The sequence below is a fragment of the Cajanus cajan genome, chromosome 3 (genome assembly GCF_000230855.2).
Source record: "Cajanus cajan strain Asha chromosome 3, NIPB_CcT2T_4, whole genome shotgun sequence".
NCBI lineage: Eukaryota > Viridiplantae > Streptophyta > Magnoliopsida > Fabales > Fabaceae > Cajanus > Cajanus cajan.
The window spans coordinates 424,316-448,529 of NC_138519.1; the positions used below are offsets into that span (position 1 = coordinate 424,316).

The window sequence follows — 24,214 nt, forward strand, 5'->3', positions numbered from 1 at the left end:
ACTCCCTTGTTGTTTTTGTATATGTTTAAATTATGTTGCAGGTGATCAGCATCATGAGGATGTTGGTGATGAGGCTTAAAGGCTTCAATTGGGCATGCTCTGATAGGATGTGACATCGGGGCATAGTTATTTTAGTTTAATATGTTATTGTTTTTATAACTTTAGTTTCTCTTCTTTTGTAATTTCTAACGAAGAAATAACGTAGATAACATATATAATTCAAGGAAAATATATGTTAAGAATTGTAATTTGAACGTTCTTGATAAAAGACCAAGATGTACATTTTTGTTATATTTTTATTATATGATTTGGGAGTATAAATTAATTCCTAACCAGGAGGCACTGCCACCTTTACTGGAGTTAATTTATATTTCCTTTATTATTATTTGTATATATATGATTTCTTGTTTTACACTAAATTGTATTGAAAATCTTAACTTCTTTTCTTTTATAATTTTTACACTGGAGTTATGATTTATGAGTTACGAATGTGAATCTTCTACCTTGTTATATTTGAAATATTTGTCAACTATGAAAGATTTTATTTACCCAAAAAGAAGATAAGAAATATTTTATTGTTACATTTGTTGTACTAAATGTGACACCCTCTACCCCATTATTAATATACAACAAATACAACAATAAAATATTTCTTTTCTTCTTTTTGGGTAAATAAAATCTTTCATAGTTGACAAATATTTCAAATATAACAAGGTAGAAGATTCACATTTTTAACTCATCAATCATAAAAAGTCAAATATAAGTATTAAACTCAAGAAATCATATATATACAAATAATAATAAAGGAAATATAAATTAACTCCAGTAAAGGTGGCAGTGCCTCCTGGTTAGGAATTAATGTATACTCCCAGATCATATAATAATAAATATAACAAAGATGTACAATTTGGTCTTTTCTCAAGAACGTTCAAAATTACATAAGAAGAGAAAATTAAAGCTTTTAAAACAATAACATCCCTAAAAAAACAAGCCTAGCTATGCCCGATGTCACATCCTATCAGAGCATGCCCCACTGAAGCCTTAAGCCTCATCACCAACATCCCCATGATGCTGATCATCTGCAACACAATTTAAAACATATACAAAAACAACAAGGGAGTGAGAAACATCTCACTCAGTTTCAGGTGCAGAAATAACTGCTAGATAGCACACACACACACAACATATATAAGTCACATGTAAACAATACATAAATAGTCAATATCACATATATATACTCATTTATCATGCTTATGATGTCATGGACTCAACTCATAAATGCATGCATGTGGCGCCATACGGAAGATTCACAATTCATCGTTGGTGACCCTAAGGTACACCTGGTTACATCACTGGTGACCCTAAGGTACACCTTGTTAACATGTTACATCGTGGGTGACCCTAAGGTACACCTTGTTAGTCGTGGGTGACCATAAGGTACACCTTGTTAGTCGTGGGTGACCATAAGGTACACCTTGTTAGTCGTGGGTATGCGGCCTCAGCGGCACACCTGGAGTAATATATGCATATGATGCATGTCATACATTCATAATCTCATGGACTCAACATTTAACTTATTACATAATTTCATTTAGTACATCATATCATTATTTGTCATAGTATCATAATCATAGTTTGTCTCAATAGTCCATTCTTAGGTCTCATGTCATTTGTCCATATTTCACATGGTCATGTCATCAATACTCCTCATAAGGTCCGCATAGGTATTCACAGAGAGCATTTTTGTTCATATTAAAACTCATTTATTATTAACATTAATTTCATACTCATTTATTACTTTCAACAAAGAACAAAGTATAATAAATAGAAAATCGGACAGAACAACGGCACCTTTAACAAAAACAGAGTAGAGTAAATAGAAAATCAAACAGAACAACGGCACCTTCAACAAACAACAAAGTAAAGTAAATAGAAAATCAAACAGAACAACGACATCCTCAACAGGGAACAAAATAGAGTAAATAGAAAATCAGACAGAACAACGGCAAGGGATTGGGGGCCAATCCGACAAACAACTATCCAACAATTATCCCCACACCCCTGAGCGAGGTTCTCACTCCCCCCTTACCTGGATAGGCGGAGTTGAAACTTGGGCAGGGTCTCCTCCTCTGGATCCCCTTTTTCTTCCCTCTCTTTCTTTCTTTCTTTCTTTCTCTCTCTCTCTCTCTCTCTCTCTCTCTCTCTTCTCTTTCTCTCTCTAGGATTTCACTTTCTTACTGAATATAAAATTTTCACCCCCCTGCCCCTATTTATAGGCCTCCTGGCGCAACCGGAACGGCCCGTACTGATTTCGGAACGGCCCGTTCCGGATCCTTCAAACGTGGGCAAATTTCTCAACTGGAACGGCCCGTTCCAAAATCGGAACGCCCGTTCCCAAAAAGCAGAACGGCCCATTCTGAAACCAGAATGGCCCGTTCTCAATCTCAGCAGAACGCCCCGTACTGCTTCCAGAACGGCCCGTTCTCCATACCAGAACGGCCCGTTCCAGGCCCGTTCTGGGTCTTCAAAAACAAGCATATTCCTTCTTTTGGAACGGCCCGTTCTGCATTTGGAACGGCCCCAATTGAAGCCTTTAAGCCTCATCACCAACATCCTCATGATGCTGATCACCTGCAACATAATTTAAACATATACAAAAACAACAAGGGAGTGAGAAACATCTCACTCAGTTTCAGGTGCAGAAATAAAGGCTAGATAGCACTCACACACACAACAAATATAAGTCACTTATAAATAATACACATACATCATCAATATCACATATATATTCATTTATCATGCAATGATGTCATGATCTTGACTTATAAATGCATGCATGTGGCGCCATAAGGAAGTTTCACATATCATCACTGGTGACCCTAAGGCACACCTGGTTACATCACTGGTGACCCAAAGGTACACCTGGTTACATCACTGGTGACCCTAAGGTACACCTGGTTACAAGTTACATCACTGGTGACCCTAAGATACACCTTGTTAGCATGTTACATCACTGGTATGCGGCCTCAGCGGCACACCTGGAATAATATATGCGCATGATGCATGTCATACCATCATAATCTCATTGACTCAATATTTAACTTTTTACATGATTTCATTTAGTACATCATGTCCTCATTTGTCATAGTCTCATAATCATAGTTTGTCTCAATAGTCAATTCTTAGGTCTCATGTCATTTGTCCATATTTCACATGGTCATGTCATCAATACTCCTCTTAAGGTCCGCATAGGTATTCACAGAGATCCAGAGAGCATTCTTATTCATATTAAAACTCATTTATTATTAACATTAATTTCATACTCATTTATTACTTTCAACAAAGAACAAAGTATAATAAATAGAAAATCGAACAGAACAACGGCACCTTTAACAAAAACAGAGTAGAGTAAATAGAAAATCAAACAGAACAACGGCACCTTCAACAAACAACAAAGTAAAGTAAATAGAAAATCAAACAGAACAACGGCATCCTCAACAAGGAACAAAATAGAGTAAATAGAAAATCAGACAGAACAACGGCAAGGGATTGGGGGCCAATCCGACAAACAACTACCCAACAATTATCCCCACACCCCTGAGCGAGGTTCTCACTCCCCCCCTTAAATTTAATACTAGAAAGTAAGTTTAAATTTGGAGTGGATGGAGTGTTTAGATTTAAGGATGGGTTGTATATTCCAAATGTGCCAGAACTTAAGAGAGCAATCTTGGAAGAAGGTCATAAGAGCAGTCTTAGTATTCATCTAGGAGTTACTAAGATGTATCAATATGTTTTGGTGGCCTAAGATGACGGAGGAAGTGGAGGAATTTGTGTATGCTTGCTTAGTATGTTAGAAAGTTAAGGTAGAACACCAAAAACTTTCAGATTTAATACAACCTTTAGACGTTCTAATTTGAAAATAAGATTCTGTATCTATGGATTTAGTTGTAGTTATGTATGATATTCTTAAGAAATTTGATCTTATTTGGATTAATGGATAGGCTTACCAGGTCTGCTCACCTTGAACTTCTTAACATTAGACATTTCTTGGAGAGATTGATAGAGTTGTACATCAATAAGGAAATTTTGAAGAAAGTGCTACATGGGAGTTAGAAAGCAAGATGCGAGAAACTTATCTATTTTTGTTTTCAGGTAAATTTCGGGGACGAAATTTCTAAAAGGAGGGGAGAATTGTAACACCCCAATTTCCTTAAAAGGATATTCTTATTAGTAATGGCATTTTCGTAATTATTGATGGCATTTTCGTAATTTTAATAAAGGAATAAGGGTATTTCTGGGTGTCGGAACGGGCCGTTCCAAATGCAGAACGGGCCGTTCCAAAAGAAGGAATATGCTTGTTTTTGAAGACCCAGAACGGGCCTGGAACGGGCCGTTCTGGTATGGAGAACGGGCCGTTCTGGAAGCAGTACGGGGCGTTCTGCTGAGATTGAGAACGGGTCGTTCTGGTTTCAGAACGGGCCGTTCTGCTTTTTGGGAACGGGCGTTCCGATTTTGGAACGGGCCGTTCCAGTTGAGAAATTTGCCCACGTTTGAAGGATCCGGAACGGGCCGTTCCGAAATCAGTACGGGCCGTTCCGGGTGCGTCAGATTGCCTATAAACAGGGCTAAGGGGGGTGAAAAATTTATATTGAGCAAGAAGTGGTACTCTTAGAGAGAGAAAGAGGAGAGAGAGAGAGAGAGAGAGAGAGAGAGAGAAAGAAAGAAAGAAAGAAAGAGAGGGAAGAAAGAGAGGATCCAGAGGAGGAGACCCTGCCCAAGTTCCAACTCCGCCTATCCAGGTAAGGGGGGAGTGAGAACCTCGCTCAGGGGTGTGGGGATAATTGTTGGATAGTTGTTTGTCGGATTGGCCCCCAATCCTTTGCTGTTGTTCTGTCTAAATTTCTATTTACTCTATTTTGCTTTTTGTTGAAGGTGCCGTTGTTCTGTCCGATTTTCTATTTATTCTACTTTGTTTTGTTGAAAGTGCCGTTGTTCTGTCTGATTTTCTATTTACTCTACCTTTTTCTTTGTTGAAAGTAATAAATGAATATGAAATTAATGTTAATAATAAATAAGTTTTAATATGAATAAGAATGCTCTCTGGATCTCTGTGAATACCTATGCGGACCTTAAGAGGAGTATTTATGACATGACCTTGTGAAATATGGACAAATGACATGAGACCTATGAATGGACTATTGAGACATGTGATTATGAGACTATGACAAATGAGGACATGATGTACTAAATGAAATTATGTAACAAGTTAAATATTGAGTCAATGAGATTATGATGGTATGACATGCATCATACGCATATATTATTCCAGGTGTGCCGCTGAGGCCGCATACCAGTGATGTAACTTGCTAACGAGGTGTACCTTGGGGTCACCAGTGATGTAACTTGCTAACGAGGTGTACCTTCGGGTCACCAGCGATGTAACTTGCTAACCAGGTGTACCTTCGGGTCACCAGTGATGTAACCAGGTGTACCTTTGGGTCACCAGTGATGTAACCAGGTGTGCCTTAGGGTCACCAGTGATGATATGTGAAACTTCCTTATGGCGCCACATGCATGCATTTATAAGTCAAGATCATGACATCATTGCATGATAGATGAATATATATGTGATATTGTTGATGTATGTGTATTGTTTATAAGTGACTTATATTTGTTGTGTGTGTGGGTGCTATCTAGCCTTTATTTCTGCATCTGAAACTGAGTGAGATGTTTCTCACTCCCTTGTTATTTCTGTATATGTTTTAAATTATGTTGCAGATGATCAGCATCATGGGGATGTTGGTGATGAGGCTTAAAGGCTTCAGTGGGGCATGCTCTGATAGGATGTGACGTCGGGCATAGCTAGGTTTATTTTGGGATGTTATTATATTAAAAAGCTTTAATTTTCTCTTCTTATGTAATTTTGAACGTTCTTGAGAAAAGACCAAAATGTACATCTTTGTTATATTTATTATTATATGATCTGGGAGTATACATTAATTCCTAACCAGGAGGCACTGCCACCTTTACTGGAGTTAATTTATATTTCCTTTATTATTATTTGTATATATATGATTTCTTGTTTTACACTAAATTGTATTGAAAATCTTAACTTCTTTTCTTTTATAATTTTTACACTGGAGTTATGATTTATGAGTTACAAATGTGAATCTTCTACCTTGTTATATTTGAAATATTTGTCAACTATGAAAGATTTTATTTACCCAAAAAGAAGAAAAGAAATATCTTATTGTTACATTTGTTGTATATTAATAACGGGGTAGAGGGTGTCACATCCTAAAATAAACCTAGCTATGCCCGACGTCACATCCTATCAGAGCATGCCCCACTGAAGCCTTTAAGCCTCATCACCAACATCCTCATGATGCTGATCATCTGCAACATAATTTAAAACATATACAGAAATAACAAGGGAGTGAGAAACATCTCACTCAGTTTCAGATGCAGAAATAAAGGCTAGATAGCACCCACACACACAACAAATATAAGTCACTTATAAACAATACACATACATCAACAATATCACATATATATTCATCTATCATGCAATGATGTCATGATCTTGACTTATAAATGCATGCATGTGGCGCCATAAGGAAGGTTCACATATCATCACTGGTGACCCTAAGGCACACCTGGTTACATCACTGGTGACCCAAAGGTACACCTGGTTACATCACTGGTGACCCGAAGGTACACCTGGTTAGCAAGTTACATCGCTGGTGACCCGAAGGTACACCTCGTTAGCAAGTTACATCACTGGTGACCCCAAGGTACACCTCGTTAGCAAGTTACATCACTGGTATGCGGCCTCAGCGGCACACCTGGAATAATATATGCGTATGATGCATGTCATACCATCATAATCTCATTGACTCAATATTTAACTTGTTACATAATTTCATTTAGTACATCATGTCCTCATTTGTCATAGTCTCATAATCACATGTCTCAATAGTCCATTCATAGGTGAACATTTTAAAAATAAAGGACTAAAATGAATCTTAAAAATAAGATAAAAAATCAAATATATAATTTAACCTTTTAAATATTATAACATATATTTAGAGAGAGAAACACATTTTAATAGCTTAGAATTTTATAAAATACATTTTATGTTACGTGTCAAATTTGTATGCATGGACTATATGATTGAAAAAATATATATTTATAAGTGCAGTTTGGTTTCATTTGGAACGATTTCACATTTCAATCCAAAAATCAAACTAAATTGCACAAATTTGGAAATTTAAAAATTGAACCGAACTACTAATTTACAATTTTCCATCATTTTTTATTTTTTAGATTGATTTGCAATTTTTCATTTAGATTGATTCAATTTTGAATACTCATAGTTGCAACTAGGGTTGTGATGGGACCATGAAACCCCTTACGTTTAACAAAAGCCACTACTCTCCTAACTGCTTTGGAATGATAAAAAAAAAAAAAAAAAGGTACCACAATATTCACATCGAAATTGATTATAAATATGTAACAGGTGGGATTGCTCAAAAAGCACCCAACCTCACCAAATATGGCTACATTCTAGATAAATATAGAAATTTTCTTAAGTTGTTGTTGTACTATCATGTTGACTTTACTAGAAGGCAAGCCAACCTAGTTGCCTATGCTATTGCTGAAGTGTTTAAAGGGATGATAGAATAATTGATAGATGAAAAGGACAAACCAAATTTTGTCATAGTAGGTGAACCTTGCAAAACCTCACCCCACTGTAATTTACAAGAGTACTTGTCTCTCTGACACAAGGAAGAACGCAACATCCTCTTTCATTTGTGAATAAAGCTAGTAATGGAAATAATACCTCTTGATTTGCATAGAGAGTATCATCTTGATGATTGAATTATGGAGTTAATCAAACAACTCATTTTTGATTTCGAAGATACTTGTCACACTAAAATTGCCATTGAGTTGAGATACGCAAGCACTATAAGAGATTTTCCTTTCATGATTGATACTTCAAGACAACTAGGTCAAGTCTAGACTTGGACCTGATTTTTCTCTTATCAAGTTTATGTTAAAAATTGTGCAATGCAGTGTCTACAAAGGGAAAGAATGACATTCAAAGTATGTCAAGGACATAAGGTATCGTTGCTACGTCAAATCATATCAGTCTGAGGTATCTGGAGTAGACAAAGATTATGTATCTATGCCATGGGAAGAGGCGTTTTACAATCTTCAATTCCACTTGCCACTAGACCCTCTAATTGCAACACTCTATACAAACCATGCCACAATTTTGTTTATTCGTCATCCATTCTATTTCACGTTATTATGATTTACTTGTAAATATTTATTTTGTGTATACATACTTTGCTCCTACTCTTGCACCTATTGTTGAAGACATTTCAGTACATACCTCATCTTCTCACATTGAGCTACAAATACCAAAAAATGTTTCAAAGTTAAAGTCTTTGTTGACCATTTTGGTCTTTGCCCTGATTAAGGGCCATCGTCTACAAAGTAAATTTGATTAGATATATTTTAAGTTGCTAAGAAAGCTCCAAGTGGATTATTAGCTCAGATAATGAATACTCCACTTTAGACTAGCCTTTTTTTGTTGGTGGCAAAAAGGAGGAGAAGGAAAAGAATTAAGAAGAAACAAAAAAGAGAAAGGAGTTTAAATGTTTTTATGTTTTTGAACACTATATGCCCTATTTCAAGGGACCCTTTCTTTTCAAACTCTCTTTTAACTATACACATGGCATGATCTTTGATATATATATATATATATATATATATATATATATATATATATATATATATATATATGCATATGCATGTATGTATATATACATGTCATTATACTTTGATATGTTTTATTTTAATAACATGCTCTATATGTATGATCTTATATCATTTGAAATTGAATATGAAGAGATTTTATATGTTAAAAATTAGTTTTTCAAAAATGTGTTTGTCACTATTAAAAAGGGAGATATTGTTATATCAAAGAACAATCTATGACTCCTAAAAAATTAAGTTTTAATTTTAATAAACATAAATATTTTTTGGAAAAACATAAAAATATCAAACATTAAAGACAATAGTATAAATCATATAAGAAAATGATGTAACACATTGTACATGCATGATATATGTCAGACTAGACATATTGTTTGTCTCATACAACTATTTTAAATATCACATTTACTATGCTTAATGTTCTCATCACCTTTTTTTTATTATATTCCTTAACAAATCGAAGAAATAAAATCTTATTTGGTACTCACACACATAAAGGAACAAGATTTTGCTTTTTGTTAGAAAAGAACAAGTAGAAATCTAGAAGTATGCAAATCAACCAAAAGTTATTTTTGACTAACACACACTACAATTCATTTCCTTTTATACCTTAAAAATGATAAGTAGTCCTCCTGATTAAATAAGAATTGATTATTTGGTGAAATGCTTTTAGCAAACATTTATTACACCATCAAACACATCACTCTACATAGAAGAAAGATGAAGTTAAACAAAACAAGTTGACCCGTATATCTCAAGAATTTGCAACAATCAAATTAAAAAGTCACCTATATAAAGATGCTCGATCTTTTTGAGAATACGCGAAGTCAAAAAAACTCTTTATCTTCTTCATCTATTCTTTGTGTATCGTTATTTGTACTTAAAGGTTTTATTTTATCACTTATTGCCTAATAGGATTATTTTGTTAGTTTACCCAACTTAAATATTTTTTTTTTCTTGAAGCCTAAAAAGGCTTTATTGTTTAAATACTACTTGTTGTTGAAGTCTTGAGAGGACTTGTTGTTCATAAAATACTTGAATAGTTTACTCAAAGGGACAAATCAAAGAATACTTAAGTTGAGCTAGAAGTGACTTGAAAAATAATACTTATATTTTTGTGAAAAATAGTAAAACTTGATTAAATAGATAAAAAATTAGATATAATTTTGATGATTGAGAAAAATCAATATAATATATATATACATATATATATATATATATATATATATATTATGTATTTGATATTTTTGACATTTTATTTAGTAGATATTGTTCCTAAAATAAATGTTATACTTTTCAATTAAACAAAAGATATTCAAACAAATTTTTAAAGAACTAGGTTTTAAAAATAGTTATGCAAGCGTTCAAATCATTGGTTCATGTACGATAAATGTTATACTTTTCTATTTTATTAATCTTCTATAAAATAAATTAATATCCTTTTTACATAGTTAATAAATCAATATTCTAGAATATATATTAAATAAAAGTAAATATATTCCATGCATTAAATTATAAATACTTTAATTTTTTTTTGTCATTTAATAAATAAGATAATTTATGTAAAGATTTATCAACAATCTAGAACTATTCTTCGGCCAAATCCAGCCCACGGATATGAAACAGCATATTCTCGGGAATAAAGGGTATGAAATGACTTAAAACCCTGAAACTTATTTTTAATGACCTTTCAGTCCCTTATCCTTATCTATCCAACAGCATTAGAAGGGGTAAAATGGTCTTTCAATCAGATATTGAGGTCATAACCGTCTTTCAAGATGTTAAGTTGAGGGCAAAAATGGTAGCATGCATATTCCTGTTATTATTGAAGTCGTTGGATGGCAAAACCGTAATCCTACAAAAAATTTCATATCAATGCGGGGACCACATCCCCCACCCCACTAACAGCCAAGCAATCTATATTTTAAATCTTAAAAAGGAATAAAATAATTCAATAAATGCTTAGAATATTTCTCTCCTCCGATATTTAACCACTCTTTAATGTATTACTGTATTTTAAGTTTAATTGTATTTTTATTCTGATAATATAATTTTGGGTCCTTAATTTTCAATTACATTAATTAAGTCTATTATGTTTTTTTATTTTTAAAATTTTGTCTATACTTTGTATATTTTTCATTAAGTCGAGTAAAACTAATATAAATGATAAATGTTTTTTTAATATCTAATACATCTATATATCAAGACTTAAACTTACTATTAAGCCCAAACAATCGATTGATTTACACGGTTGTTAATATCTATATTATTTACAATCAAATTGTAATTTTATTTAATATTTAAGTTAATAATTTTCTTAAAATAAAAAAATCTCTTTATTTTTAATTGATATTAATATTATAAAAACAATAATTTGTTGTTTTGTATGAGATGGCATGTATATATTTTAGGATAAAAATTTGCTTGAGTAAAAAATAATTATTATAAGCAATAATTTTTTTTCCATAATATTTAACATAATTATATATACATTATTTTTTTTATAGCATACATATACATTATTTAAACTCCACAATATTAATTAAAATACTAAAAAGAATTGGTTAAGTGGTTTGACAATTGTACTCCTAAGTATGGAATTGCAACTTTAGCTATTATTTAGGGTGTGTTCGGTGGAGAGAAGAAAAATAGGTGAGAAATTTAGTGAAGGAAAACAAGTGAGTGAAAATAGATAAAAAAATAATATAATGAAAATTTAGTTATTTGATTAAAGAGAAATAAGTGAGAAATAAATGATAAATAATATTATATATGTTTAGTAAGATAAAAAGAAACATGTAAAAAATTAAAACTATTTTTTATTAGTTATTTTATTTTAATTATTTAAATGAAAAAATTATATAAATATTCAAATGAAACAATTTCTATTCGAATGAAATAACTTTTTTCGAACGAAAGTTTCAAAATCGATTTGTATTTGAATGTTTTAAAAAGTATAATCGAATAAAATTTACTTTATTTGAATAAATAAAAAAATTGCATTAGTAACGACTTGAGTAATATGTTATTTGATTTGAGTATCATTTATTTGAATACGGATACTTTTTTAAGTTTGTATTGTTTATTTTTGTACTGATTTGTGAGAAAAAAAAAGGTGTATATTTTTTTATTTCTTTGGTGACAAATTTTGCACCATTCAAACAATCTTTAGTTTTTATTTCTTACTTATTTCACACATTTCCTCTTTATTTCTTTGATATTTTTATTATATCAAACACACGTTAATTCCCACAAAAACTTATATGATAAAAATGAATTATACTCCTCCTTATGAAACCAAGAAGATTAAAATATATGAAAAAACTAATTAAAATAACTTTTTTTTTAGGATAATAGTTTATCAATAACTATTATCTCTATATATATGTGTTATAACTTTTATAGATAATAAATAATATTTCTTCTATTAAAATCAAATTTAATACAAAAATTTACAATAATTCACATGTTCAAACTGTTGAATTAAATTTAATAAAGATAATTAATTAAATCAATATAATCACGTAGTTTTTGGTAAAATTACTTTACTTACTTATGATATATGTTTAAAGATTTAATTATTAGATTAATTTTTTATATATATATAAATTAAGTTTACAAATTTTAAAAAAAATTAAAAGATATAATTCTTTGTTATATAAATTTAAATTAATATATAAAATATTTTTATGATTATTTGTTAATATGAATTATTGAAACGAAATATTAAATAATTTTAAAAAAATTTAAAAATTTCTAAACTTAATATACGTATTAAAAAAAATTAATTATTGAATGAAATAACTTAATCTATTCTTGGAATAATTTAATCCTTCTTCTTATAATTTATTAAGAAAAAAGATATTTCATGTTTTTTTTTATTATATATTTTAATAATAAAAATTAAAAAATAAAAGTTGATAATTTATTGAAACTTAGAAAGTGCATAATTTATAGTGTTAAATTTATAAAAAAAATTATTATTTTTATTGACAAAGTAATAGATATTATATATATGTAAAAGTATATATACCCAAATATTTTACGAGAAACATTCCATAATCGTAGTTTCCTATGACATATATCTATCGATGGTTAACAAAGAATAATTTATGAAATAGTTACGAGATAAATCTGTATATGCAATTGTATTTCAAAAAGTCCTATAGCCTTTGTAATAATTATAGAAAAATAAAAATTAAAAAATAAAACGGCATAGTTAATTGAAACTTGCGACCAGTGAGTAATGTTGAATCTACAAAAAAAATAGTAATTTATAAAACAGTTACATAAATAATTTACAAAATAATTAAAAAATAAATTTATACATAAAATTGTATACATAAAAAGAATCTGTTACCTTATAATAGTTACATCTTTATAATAGTTATATAGATTATAAATTATAAATATATTTTGTATTTTAATTAATATAATATATTTATTTATCTACATATCAACTCTAGTTTGTCAGATTAATTCTATTTTTTACAGCAATTAACCAATCCTATTAAATATTAGATAAAATTAGAATAAAAAACTTTATTGAAAATAACAAATTTTAAAAAAAAAACTATTGAAACTTAAGTGAACAAACAAAAAGAAAATATTTTTCAATAAAATATTTAATATATTTATTTCTTTGATTTCTTCTCCTTTTTTCTTCTATGGAATACTCTCCCTCTCTCTCATATGGCTTCTTCACAAGTCCGAATTTTCTCTCTCTAAACTTTTCTCTCTCCTCTCTCTCTCTCTCTCTCTCTCTTTCTTCTTACAAATTCATTTTTCTCGTTTCTTTTCCAAGAAAGTTCATTCGCATTGCCGATCTGTGGTTGTTTATCTGTTGATTCCGCTCTGATTCTATCCAATTATCACACAAGGTGAGTTCTTCGTCTTTTTATTATTTTTTTCTCGAATTTTTCTTCGTGTGGTAACATCAGTTTCCGATTCTTCGTGCTGTTTTCGTTGCCTCTGGTTCGTAGCTGCTAAACAAACTGAAATGCAGCTAGAATTGCGTTTTGTTTTTCTTTTGCGATCGGTTTGTTTTATAAGAGAATGAGGAATGGGAAATCAAGATGAAACAATAGTTTATGGATTTATGGCAATGAAAAATATCCGAGATTGTGTTTTTAGAAATGTTTCTGAACAGATTGTGTTGAGCGTGCGTTTTCTTGATACAATATTGTTATAATTTTAAGGCAAAGATTTTTTTACAGATAGATTGTAAATATAACTTCTTCTTCGTCTTTTTTTTTTTTTTTTTTTTTTTCATACCTACCTGTATGTTTTGTGTTTTTGTTTATAGTTCTAGTTGGAAATTGCTTTTACGGGGAAATATTTTCTTTTTCTTTGACTTCATTATATAACTTTTGGAAAAGAAAAAAAAAAGCAGTTGTTTCCATACTTTAAGCTAAGCCAAACACATAAAGTTTATAGTTTTTTTTTTTCCGGGTTTAATTTCTTTGTTTTCTGAAACTGATTTTTTTAGTCTGATTCACTTGTTTATTGTGGCTCTTGACTGTCAACCAATAGATTTTGGTTTTCGTGGTGAGATTAAATAGAGTGGTATGAGTTGAATTCTTGATTATAATATTGTACAATAGTAGAGGGTATGTGATACGTTAAGATTCTTATGCAAACAACACATGGCTAGTCATCGTGTTGTTAGGATCAGAGTCTTCTTGGTAAGGTTTGTGTTTTGATCTGCGTTATATTTGACTGCTGGGTAGATTGGAGGAGAGAATTCCTCAAAGTTTTTAGGGCTTACTGCTTAGGGTTCCCCAGTAGAGGATTGAAAGATAAACCTTCCAATTGTCTGTCTATTAAGTAATATTTTCATTATTGAGTTTGCACAGTGAAACAATATAATGTTGCATTATCCTATTATTGCACTTTTCAAGTGCACATATTATTCGCTTGATGTTGAAGGGACTATCTAATTATTATAATTTTCAAAAGCACTAACATTTATATTATGTATCGCAGCTTATCACTTGTTCTCCAATATATGGGCTCAGTTTGAAGTCAATATAGTCAAAATCAAAATGGATTTACTTGTCATATGATTAAGACATCACCCAGCCAACTGGGTTTTCTGAAGGTTGCAACATGTTGACGGACCTCTCCCTTTTTGTAGATCTCTTCTACAATGAAAAGTGGATTATTGATGATACTAAATGCTTCATGCTACATTTTAACTCTAACCCACGTCTGCAAACTAAGTGCCAACACTGTGTTGACAGTTAGCCATCTCTTCATGGAATCTGTTCCAGTCTCTCTGAAGTGTTATTGGTTATAGTGTTGTAATTCTAATAATGGAAAGGTTAGTTTCTTCTCATCCATTGTCTTGTACATTGTTTCTGGACTTTCAATTCTGAGTAAATTAAATTATTTCATGTCTGTCCTTTTCTTTTTAGATATAAAATTTTGAGAGAGCTCGGGGATGGTTCCTGCGGTCATGTATATAAAGCCCGTGATATGAGAACATACGAGATTGTAAGCAACTCTTGCTACCTAAAAGCAATTTTTTTCAACATCAGTATATTCATCTATTCATGTTCTTTAATTATTTTTGTGTATCCATCATCTATTATTGTTATATTCATCCTATAGTAAATGGCTTTTAGGAGTTCCCCTTCTTTGTTTCTGTTTACCTTGGGTTTGAGAGCTTTATTCCTGCTTTAAGCTCAAATTACTTTTGCTCGGTGGTGCTTGTTTGACATATAAAATTATTCTAGTGTTTGCACCTAATAGCTTTTGTAGAGTAGGTTATTAACAAACAAACTCAATCCTCTCTCTAACTACTGATTTTCAGTGGATTGAGGATTTGAGCATCAAGTGGCCACATTTAGTAATTTTCATTGTTCATAGTATTTTTCCCTCTGTATAGTTTGCAGTTGATTGAACCATGTTAATTTCTATGTTTATTTGCCTCTGCCTTATTTCCTGTTTGCACACTTGGTTTCGGTATGGATGGAAGGTCAATGGAAACTGTTTGGCATGTTGGATTATTTGGGAATATGCCCCCTGAAAACATGGAGGAATGGAGGATTAATTGTTGAATAAGTTTAGAAGCTGTGGTTAGAGGAAATGAGGGAGGACCTTTTGAAAATGTGCAATATATGTGCAGGGAATTTCGACTTTTTTACATTGAATAATTTCTATCCCTCGTTCTGGATGTATCAAAGGATTTTGGTGAGTTACTTTAGAAAATGTTTATTTTCAAGTGCCATAGTACTGGTAACTATGCATATATTCTTTCATATATATGCATGTCATAAAGATAATTAACACTCAATAATTACATACTATCTAATTGTATGTAATAGTAGCCTGTATGATTTTAAGAGAGTCTGATGTCAATAGTGTGATACAAGGGGACCTTCTATGAATTATCATAACCAAGTTTTTAGTAAATGTTTAAGATGTTTAAAGTGAGATGTGTCCAAGGTATTCTGCGAGAGAATGTGATAACTATCACTATGTTAAGCCTTCATGTATACATTTGCATTGAAGATCAAAATGGATACATGTTTTTGCTTCAATTATAAATGTTTCTTTCATTTTCTGTGATGCTCCCTCGTCAGGTGCTGTTACCATACTAATTTAGATGGTGCTTTTATACATTGAGGTTCAGGTCGCACTTTCTGATGTTACATTTTGGGTATCTTATGATGTTATGCTCCTGATTTTATCTATCAGGTCGCTGTCAAAAGGTTGAAAAGAAAGTTTTGTTTCTGGGAAGAATATACCAATTTAAGAGAAGTTAAGGTATGTACTCCAGTATTTGTTTGTTATTGGTAGTTATAGGTGGTTTTCACACATTCCTGGAACTGTAATAAGATTTTGTTTAAATGTTAGTTTGCCTTCACAAATGTGTATTTTGTTGCTTTGGCAGGCCCTCCGTAAAATGAATCACCCAAATATCATAAAGTTGAAAGAGGTTGTTAGAGAAAATAATGAACTATTTTTCATTTTTGAATACATGGTAAAGAACATCTTATTCTTCCCATTTTTCTTTGTTCATTTATGTTTTATAGTATAAATATGTTGATTGTTGAATAGCTTTTAAATCTTATAAAGATTAATTGAAGAGTAATATGGTGTTGCCTTATCTTGAATAGCTTTTAAATCTTATAAAGATTAATTGAAGAGTAATACGGTGTTGCCATATCCTGTAAAAGAAAAAAAATTGCTGATAGAAAGAACAATAGGAAAACAATTAATAGGAAATGATATTGTCCAAGAATTCAAGACAAAACAAAAATGGTACAGAAAGTATCTAAACAACACACTGATATCTTGGCTGTGCCTGATAGCTTAATGTTGCCCAGAAAATGTGGTAATGTTTCATGGTTATCAGTGCTACATACATATTTACTGGAATAATTATTTACTACTATTTAATTTATCCAAAACTCTCCAATATCTATAATTGAGGCTGGATGTTCTGTATTGACACTTGCTTTATCAGGTATTGCTTGACACTGTCACTGACAGTAACACTACATTTTATCTATTATTCAGGATTGTAATCTATATCAATTAATAAAGGAGAGAGAAAGGCCCTTTTCAGAAGAAGAGATACGGTGCTTTATGAGGCAAGTACTACAAGGACTTAGTCACATGCACAAGAGAGGATTCTTTCATCGGGATTTAAAACCTGGTAAGGCGTATAATTTCATTAGGCAAATTTCTGATGGTATATTGTTGCATTTATACTTTCCAATTCAATATTCATTAAAGGTCATATGTATCTTGATCTAATGGAATGTTTTCTACTATACAGAAAATTTGCTGGTAACGAATGATGTTCTGAAAATTGCTGATTTTGGACTGGCTAGAGAAGTATCATCGATGCCTCCATATACTCAATATGTTTCCACACGGTGGTGAGTCATTCTTTCATGTCATATTTCTCAGTCGGTCTTTTCTATTTTCTCATGTACATAAATTTCTCTATGGACTACTTTGGATTTTATCAAAAGGGCTTTTATCATTGTCATTTTATTGCATTTTGTGTTTTGGGAATTCAGGTATCGAGCTCCAGAAGTTTTGTTGCGATCCCCTTGTTACACTCCTGCTGTTGGTAGGCATTACTCTCTTTTTAAATTAAATTTTTTTGTTTGTGTCATTTACTTATTGTAGCTATATTTTGTTTCTTGTATAGATAGTGAGCTGGTGTTTGTTTTTGGGTGCCATCATGAATGATTTAAGTTAAAATTTGTAGTTTCTGCCTCAATCTAGTGTTTGCAGGCAGAACCACTTTTGGGGTATCCTAATATCAAACCCAGACACCATTAGCTGAGATGATTAGTTATGCCTACACTTTCTAGAGTAATGTCAAAGATGAATTATAATGTTTACTGCTTTATTTTAAGGTCAAAAAGAAGTTTGAGCTAATGCTCACTTGACATTTTTTCTCCAGTTAAATTTATATGTGATGTCTAATGAGGGCACGGAGATGGTTCTTGCACTAGCATATTTTGGGAGATAAGCTATCATAAATATTTGGAGTCAACTATTTCAGCATTTCTTTCCATTCAGTCTTGTCTGAAGTTGTTCTGCCTTTATCCTCTGAAGTCTGAACATCATGATAAACATATTTACATCAATACTGATTCAACACAGAACTTGAACAATAAGAATTAATGAGAAAGAGAAATTACATGGATGTGCGCATTTTATGCTGTACCTCTGAGATGATATTGTCATTGTATTCTTCTTAGGGTGGTGAATAACAAGTAGAAATTATTTGCAGATATGTGGGCAGTTGGTGCTATATTAGCTGAGCTTTTTACTTTGACCCCATTATTTCCTGGTGAAAGGTATATTTCAGTCCTGTATTTATTTTTTTGCTCTTTAATTGTGAAAAGGCTAATGTGATGATCACAACTAATCAAGCTTATGTTAGTTATATATTTACTTTTGTTTATGTTGAATGTATTTTTTTGTGCCTTCATATATCTAATGAACAATTTTTCCATCAGCAAAATAACTATTTGCTATGCTGTTTGCATTTGACAATTGATTGCATAAAGAATTTTGCCACTGAAGATAAGAGTTGTGATTGTATAATAGAGAAAGGTCATCTTGTTCTTGAGTCTTGATAGAATGGTGTAGAGATTCAAACTAACAAGAATAAGGAGCATTGCCTTGTTTTCACTCAGTAATTTGAAAATTTTGGTTGGAGCCTAATGATGAAATAGTTAATTATTTAGATTTTGACAACTAATATTATTACATGCATGATTGTTTTGGCTTCATTATATATCTAAGTTTCAAATTCATATTTCATATGGACAGAAATTTTGTTCAAGGATTTGGAAAGCATTTATGTACTGATGTATTTATTTTTTTGTTCATTTCTTTGCTCTCTATGTTTTTCTTTTCTATGTAAAAAGCAAAGTGTTCATGCCTCTCTTAAATACACTTATTCGTTTAGATTTGTTTTAGCTTATGAGACATTGATTCTCAAGAGATTGCTATTAATAGTTAAATCAAACATTGGGATCTTTTCCTTTTTCATATGACATGTATATTGAGCTTTTGTACATTGTAAATTGTAGTTGATATTGACTTGAATGGGATATGTTTATTCCTAAAAATGAACTATTTTCTTTCTATCACATCTTATAAAATTCCTTTTCTCCATTGACAGTGAAATAGATCAACTGTACAAAATATACCGCATTCTTGGTATGCCAGACTCAACTGCTTTCACCATAGGGGCAGACAATTCTCAGCTATTGGACCTAGTTGCTCGTGATGTTGAAAGTGTTAATGTAAAAGGAGTTTTGGTTGTACTATTCTTATTGTTGTCATCTTTTCATTTAATCTCTTGTTTAATTCCATGATGCTTTTGCAGGTTTCACCTGTGAAGCTTTCTAATATTATTCCAAATGCTAGTTTGGAAGCTATAGACTTGATCACAGTATGCTTTATTCAATTGAATCTCTCTCTCTCTCTCTCTCTTTCTACACATGCACTGAGATTGTAAATGGTGCTATCTTCTAATATCTACTGCATTATAAAATCTGCAGCAACTGTTACATTGGGACCCATCAAGAAGGCCAGATGCTGATCAGTCATTGCAACATCCATTTTTCCATGTAACTTTCTCTTTGAAGCCTGTTCTTCTTCATTTAATGTCTTCAATTTACTAACATATACTGGACAGGTGGATGCATGGGTTCCTTGTCCACTCAGTGATCCACTTGAGCTGAAGCTGAGTAGCAAGAGTAGGGAATTTTCATTTTCTTCCTTTCTTATATCGACATATTATACATTTCAGTTTGTCAGATAGCTTCATCCTAATTGCATCCTACTTACAGGGGCAAAGCCAAATCTTGAGCTGAAACTGCAGGATTTTGGCCCTGATACCGATGATTGTTTTCTTGGCTTGACTTTAGCTGTAAAGCCCAGTATTTCAAGCTTAGGTACATAACCTTAACTATTAATTTAACCATTGAAAGTAATATATTAGTTTGTGTAACTGCATAATGGTTGTTCTTTAAACACCCATTTTTGGTAGAAGTGAATATTTTGTAATGTTTTTATATGTAAGATGGAAACAATCCCATTCTTCTATTGCAATCTGGTTTCTTCTTAAGATTTGTGCTGGCTTCTTGATCCTCTACAAATGTGCTATCTTAAAAGTTAGGTTCAGGTTGTGTCTTTCTGGTAATGCCAAATGCTCAACTCAGCACAGATGAATGTAGAACTAAGTGTTATCAGCATGAGAAATTGGTTAACTTTACTGTGGTTATATGATATCATCAGCACAGCAGTTTTTGTCCATTGGAATGCAGCTGAAAACAAAACTCTCTTGGCAAATGATTTATTTATCCTTTTCTTTGAACCTGTAATGTTTATGCTATATGTTGAAATAATGGGGATTGAGCCATTGAGGTTGAAAAGGAGGAAAAAGGAAATAAGGACTTTGATATGATATTGTGTATATTGATGTGATTTAAAAGACAAAATGCTAATGGATGACTCCTGATCTTAAATAAGAAAACAAATATTGAAATATAAACACGAAAACTATTTCTAAGAGATCATTTAAGATACTCTAAACTATTCTAAGATATAATTTTGTCTTCCTCTAGATATTCTAATGCTAAAAAATGAAAAGGTTAATGTTTTCTTTCTTTTAGAGAGCAATTGAATTGCTTAAGAGTATGATGAGAAAGACGGGGGTTGTTTGATATGTTGAATATATGTTCTGTTTTCTGAATGATTGATAGTTCATTGAAATGTTTAAGCCTTTCAAATTATTATTCCTCTGGGTAAATTTTGTAACACCTTGGCCTTCTTTCACATTTGAAAACTTCTCTCATTTTCTTCATTTTATTAATGGTATAAAGTGCTGAACATTTAATTATTTTCATATCCTGCAGATGTGGTCCAAAGTGTGTCTCAGGGTGTTAGAGAGGTTTGTGTCTAGTGCTGTAAATCTTGCAACATGATATAGAGTCTGTTTGGGTAAACTTCTTTAAAGGAACTTCTAGGAGTGAAAAATGAGAAGGAAAAATGAAACAAGTTTCTCCATTAGCTAAAATATGCTCAATTATAATTTGATTTGTAGAAGTTCTCTCCAATTAGATTCTCCAAAATCTTATTTTTTACTTACACATAAGTTACTTTTAGCTTATAGAGAAACTTATTTCAATTTTTTTTCTTATTTCTTCCTCCTAGAAGTGCTTATAGAGAAGTTTATCCAAACAGGCCCATATTCTAGTTTTATGTTTTGAAATCCTGATACAACTGCTGTTTATCTCTATTTTGACTTAATGCACCATGTGAAAATGCAGAACATGCTACTTTGCTCAGATTTTAATGATCATTCAGAGCAGTCAGGTGATTATTAGTTTCCTACCTTCTATTTGCATTATAATCTGTCATAAGCTTTGTTATGTTTACAGAGAGGATATAGCTTTTAACTTTAGAAAGATTAGATTAGTCTTGATTTATTTTTTATGAAAGCTTCATTCTGCTATCTCTGGCTGTGTTCTAATTAATGAGCTGTGTTCTAGGAGAAAGAATAAATTTCCAATACCGAGAAGAAATCTTTCTACTTACAGAAGCAAGTTTTCTGTGCATTGCATGGGTATTTTTAAATAAAAATAAATTAAAGAGAATAGAGTATGTCTTTATTATTAATAGTGAATAATTTATTATATTTAATAGTGAAAATTAAAGAGATATGATTTTATAATTAAGGAAACTATGGAAAAATTATTAAAATCAAGACACAATCTATATTGATATGGTGAGTTAAAATTCAAAATTTAAAATTAAATTCAAATTAGGATTGACTTAGATTACAATAATGTTAAAATCAGTTTATTTTAAAAAAATAAAGACATCTTCAATTCAATATTATACATATTGAATGATCAGATGCTATATGCTGGTATAGAAGCTTCCTCAACACAAGTCAAAAAGTTTGGTTCCCAATTCCTATTGAATGTTCTTTTTGAGCTTGGTTTGAATACTGACGAAAGCACCTACTGTGCTTGGTGGGAACCATGTGGTCAAGGGGAGTTAATAAGGATTTGCTTAAACTTAAACTACTGCTAAGGGAAAATTTGCTTCTAGGAAAGAACAGTGTTGGTTACTTGATTAGATTTTAATTTTCAGGCATCTGGCTTGCAATTGCTCAATTTTGAGTCGAGTGAAAAAATTCTGACTTAGTGGAATTGTTTGCTGACCGTAATTAATATGAGAAGGACACTTTCTTTTAATTTTCTTTCTTCTTGCTTGATGATGACGAGTTGAGTTTATTTTGTGATGTAGTATTTTGGACATTATTATCTCCCGATCAAAATGGAGTTCATAACTCTGCAGAGACTTCGTTGTCATTGTCATTCAGGTAAGTATATGCTTCTTGCCTATTCTCACCCTATACATCTGGATTGGATAAATCTCTGGCCCACAAGAAAACACTACCAATTGAGTGATATAAGTAATCTTAATTGTTGAAGGACAAAGTAATCTTCATCATTGATGAAAAATTCAATGGTTGATATTACCCGTAAATGCCTAACAAATCATGAATGTATTGGAATATTGACCATTATTCTCATTAATGACTGATATTAGTTACTTTCATATTTACGAATAGGAGAGGAAGAGTGAAATAACCTTTTTGTCATGCAGATGTTTTTCCCCATTTACATATTTACGAATAGGAGAGGAAGAGAGTGAAAAGCTTTTCCTTCCCATGCCCGGCCTCTAGCACTTGCTTTAGGCAATTAAAAGTTGATTAAAAAATAGCCCGAAAAATATTTTTATTATTTTCTCAAAATGAAATAAAAAGAAATTGTTAATTAATTTATAGCTAAGAATTAGAGTTTTTTCTTCTTGGAAGTAGACTACTCATATTTGCCTATTTATTATTTAGTAATTACTTTAATAACCATGTTAGCTGACTTTTTAGTCTTAATTTGAATCCATATATTTCACTATTTAATATTATAAATAAATATTAGAATATACTGAAGCAACTAAAATAAAAATTGGTGTTGGTTATCTATTTAATTACCAACTATGTTATGTGTCTCAATTTTTTTTTCAAATATAAATCGAATCCCCTAGATTCAATAGTTTTTTACTTATTGAATTGCAATCTTTCACTCCTGTTTTCCTAAAATCTGTATGATCAAGATTTTGAATTGTTCATATATAAGATTAATCATATTTCTAATATAGATTAACTGGATTGTCCTCTTTACAGTTCAGTTCAACATCCCCCAATTGTTCCACAGTCAGCGGGATTTTCTTTTCAGCCTCTGCAGCCTAACATCTTAACTACACCATTTTTGGCTCTGTCTTCTCCCTTCCAGCGCGGGCACTGTCTTTGAACTGAAGTATCATATTGAATCTTGACAATGCATATAACACTTTTTAATTAGTATTCTGTACAGTTCTGTTTATCATTCTAATACTTTCTCGTTAATGTCAAATATAATGTAATTACCGAGCAAATTCTATATGGATACTTCATTCTCATTGCTTAACTGTAACATACAAATTAAGACCGGATATATTCACAACATGATATTTTCTCATTCCTTAACCTGATGTAAAGTTTTACTTTCTTGTTTCTTTCCTGTTGCTTGCTTGAATTTTGAAGGCTAATGGAGTGCATATAAGATCGTGGAGTGATATTTGGGTATTTGTATGAGATTTATTTTTTGATTCATCGGAATTACAATAATAACACTGGGGTTTGAACTTGCAAAATATATACTAGATGAAAAACCGCGTATGAGTGGCAAGTAGGACTGTTTGTATGAGATCATAGCGAGATTCCTAAAATATTTATGAATATCGGGTACGTGCAAGGCTTGTTAATGTACAATAAGGATTGTGGGAGTATAATGTGATTGGTAGACATCTAACATACATTAAGTGTCTTTGGTTC

The 24,214-nt window shown here is 31.4% G+C and overlaps 1 protein-coding gene across 1 annotated transcript; it reads left to right on the top strand.

Annotated features, from left to right (window-relative positions):
• Window positions 1-13,456: 13,456 nt before the first annotated feature.
• Window positions 13,457-23,895, top strand: MHK (Protein kinase superfamily protein). Its single transcript, XM_083070053.1, has 19 exons — window positions 13,457-13,664; window positions 14,770-14,884; window positions 15,027-15,106; window positions 15,201-15,279; window positions 16,486-16,554; window positions 16,682-16,771; window positions 17,311-17,449; window positions 17,573-17,675; window positions 17,820-17,872; window positions 18,545-18,611; window positions 19,445-19,568; window positions 19,652-19,717; window positions 19,827-19,895; window positions 19,964-20,024; window positions 20,118-20,222; window positions 21,186-21,220; window positions 21,600-21,645; window positions 22,585-22,660; window positions 23,525-23,895. The coding sequence occupies exons 3-19, from the start codon at window positions 15,099-15,101 to the stop codon at window positions 23,649-23,651; spliced, it is 1,317 nt and encodes a 438-aa protein (XP_082926179.1). The 5' UTR covers window positions 13,457-13,664; window positions 14,770-14,884; window positions 15,027-15,098; the 3' UTR covers window positions 23,652-23,895.
• Window positions 23,896-24,214: the final 319 nt, after the last annotated feature.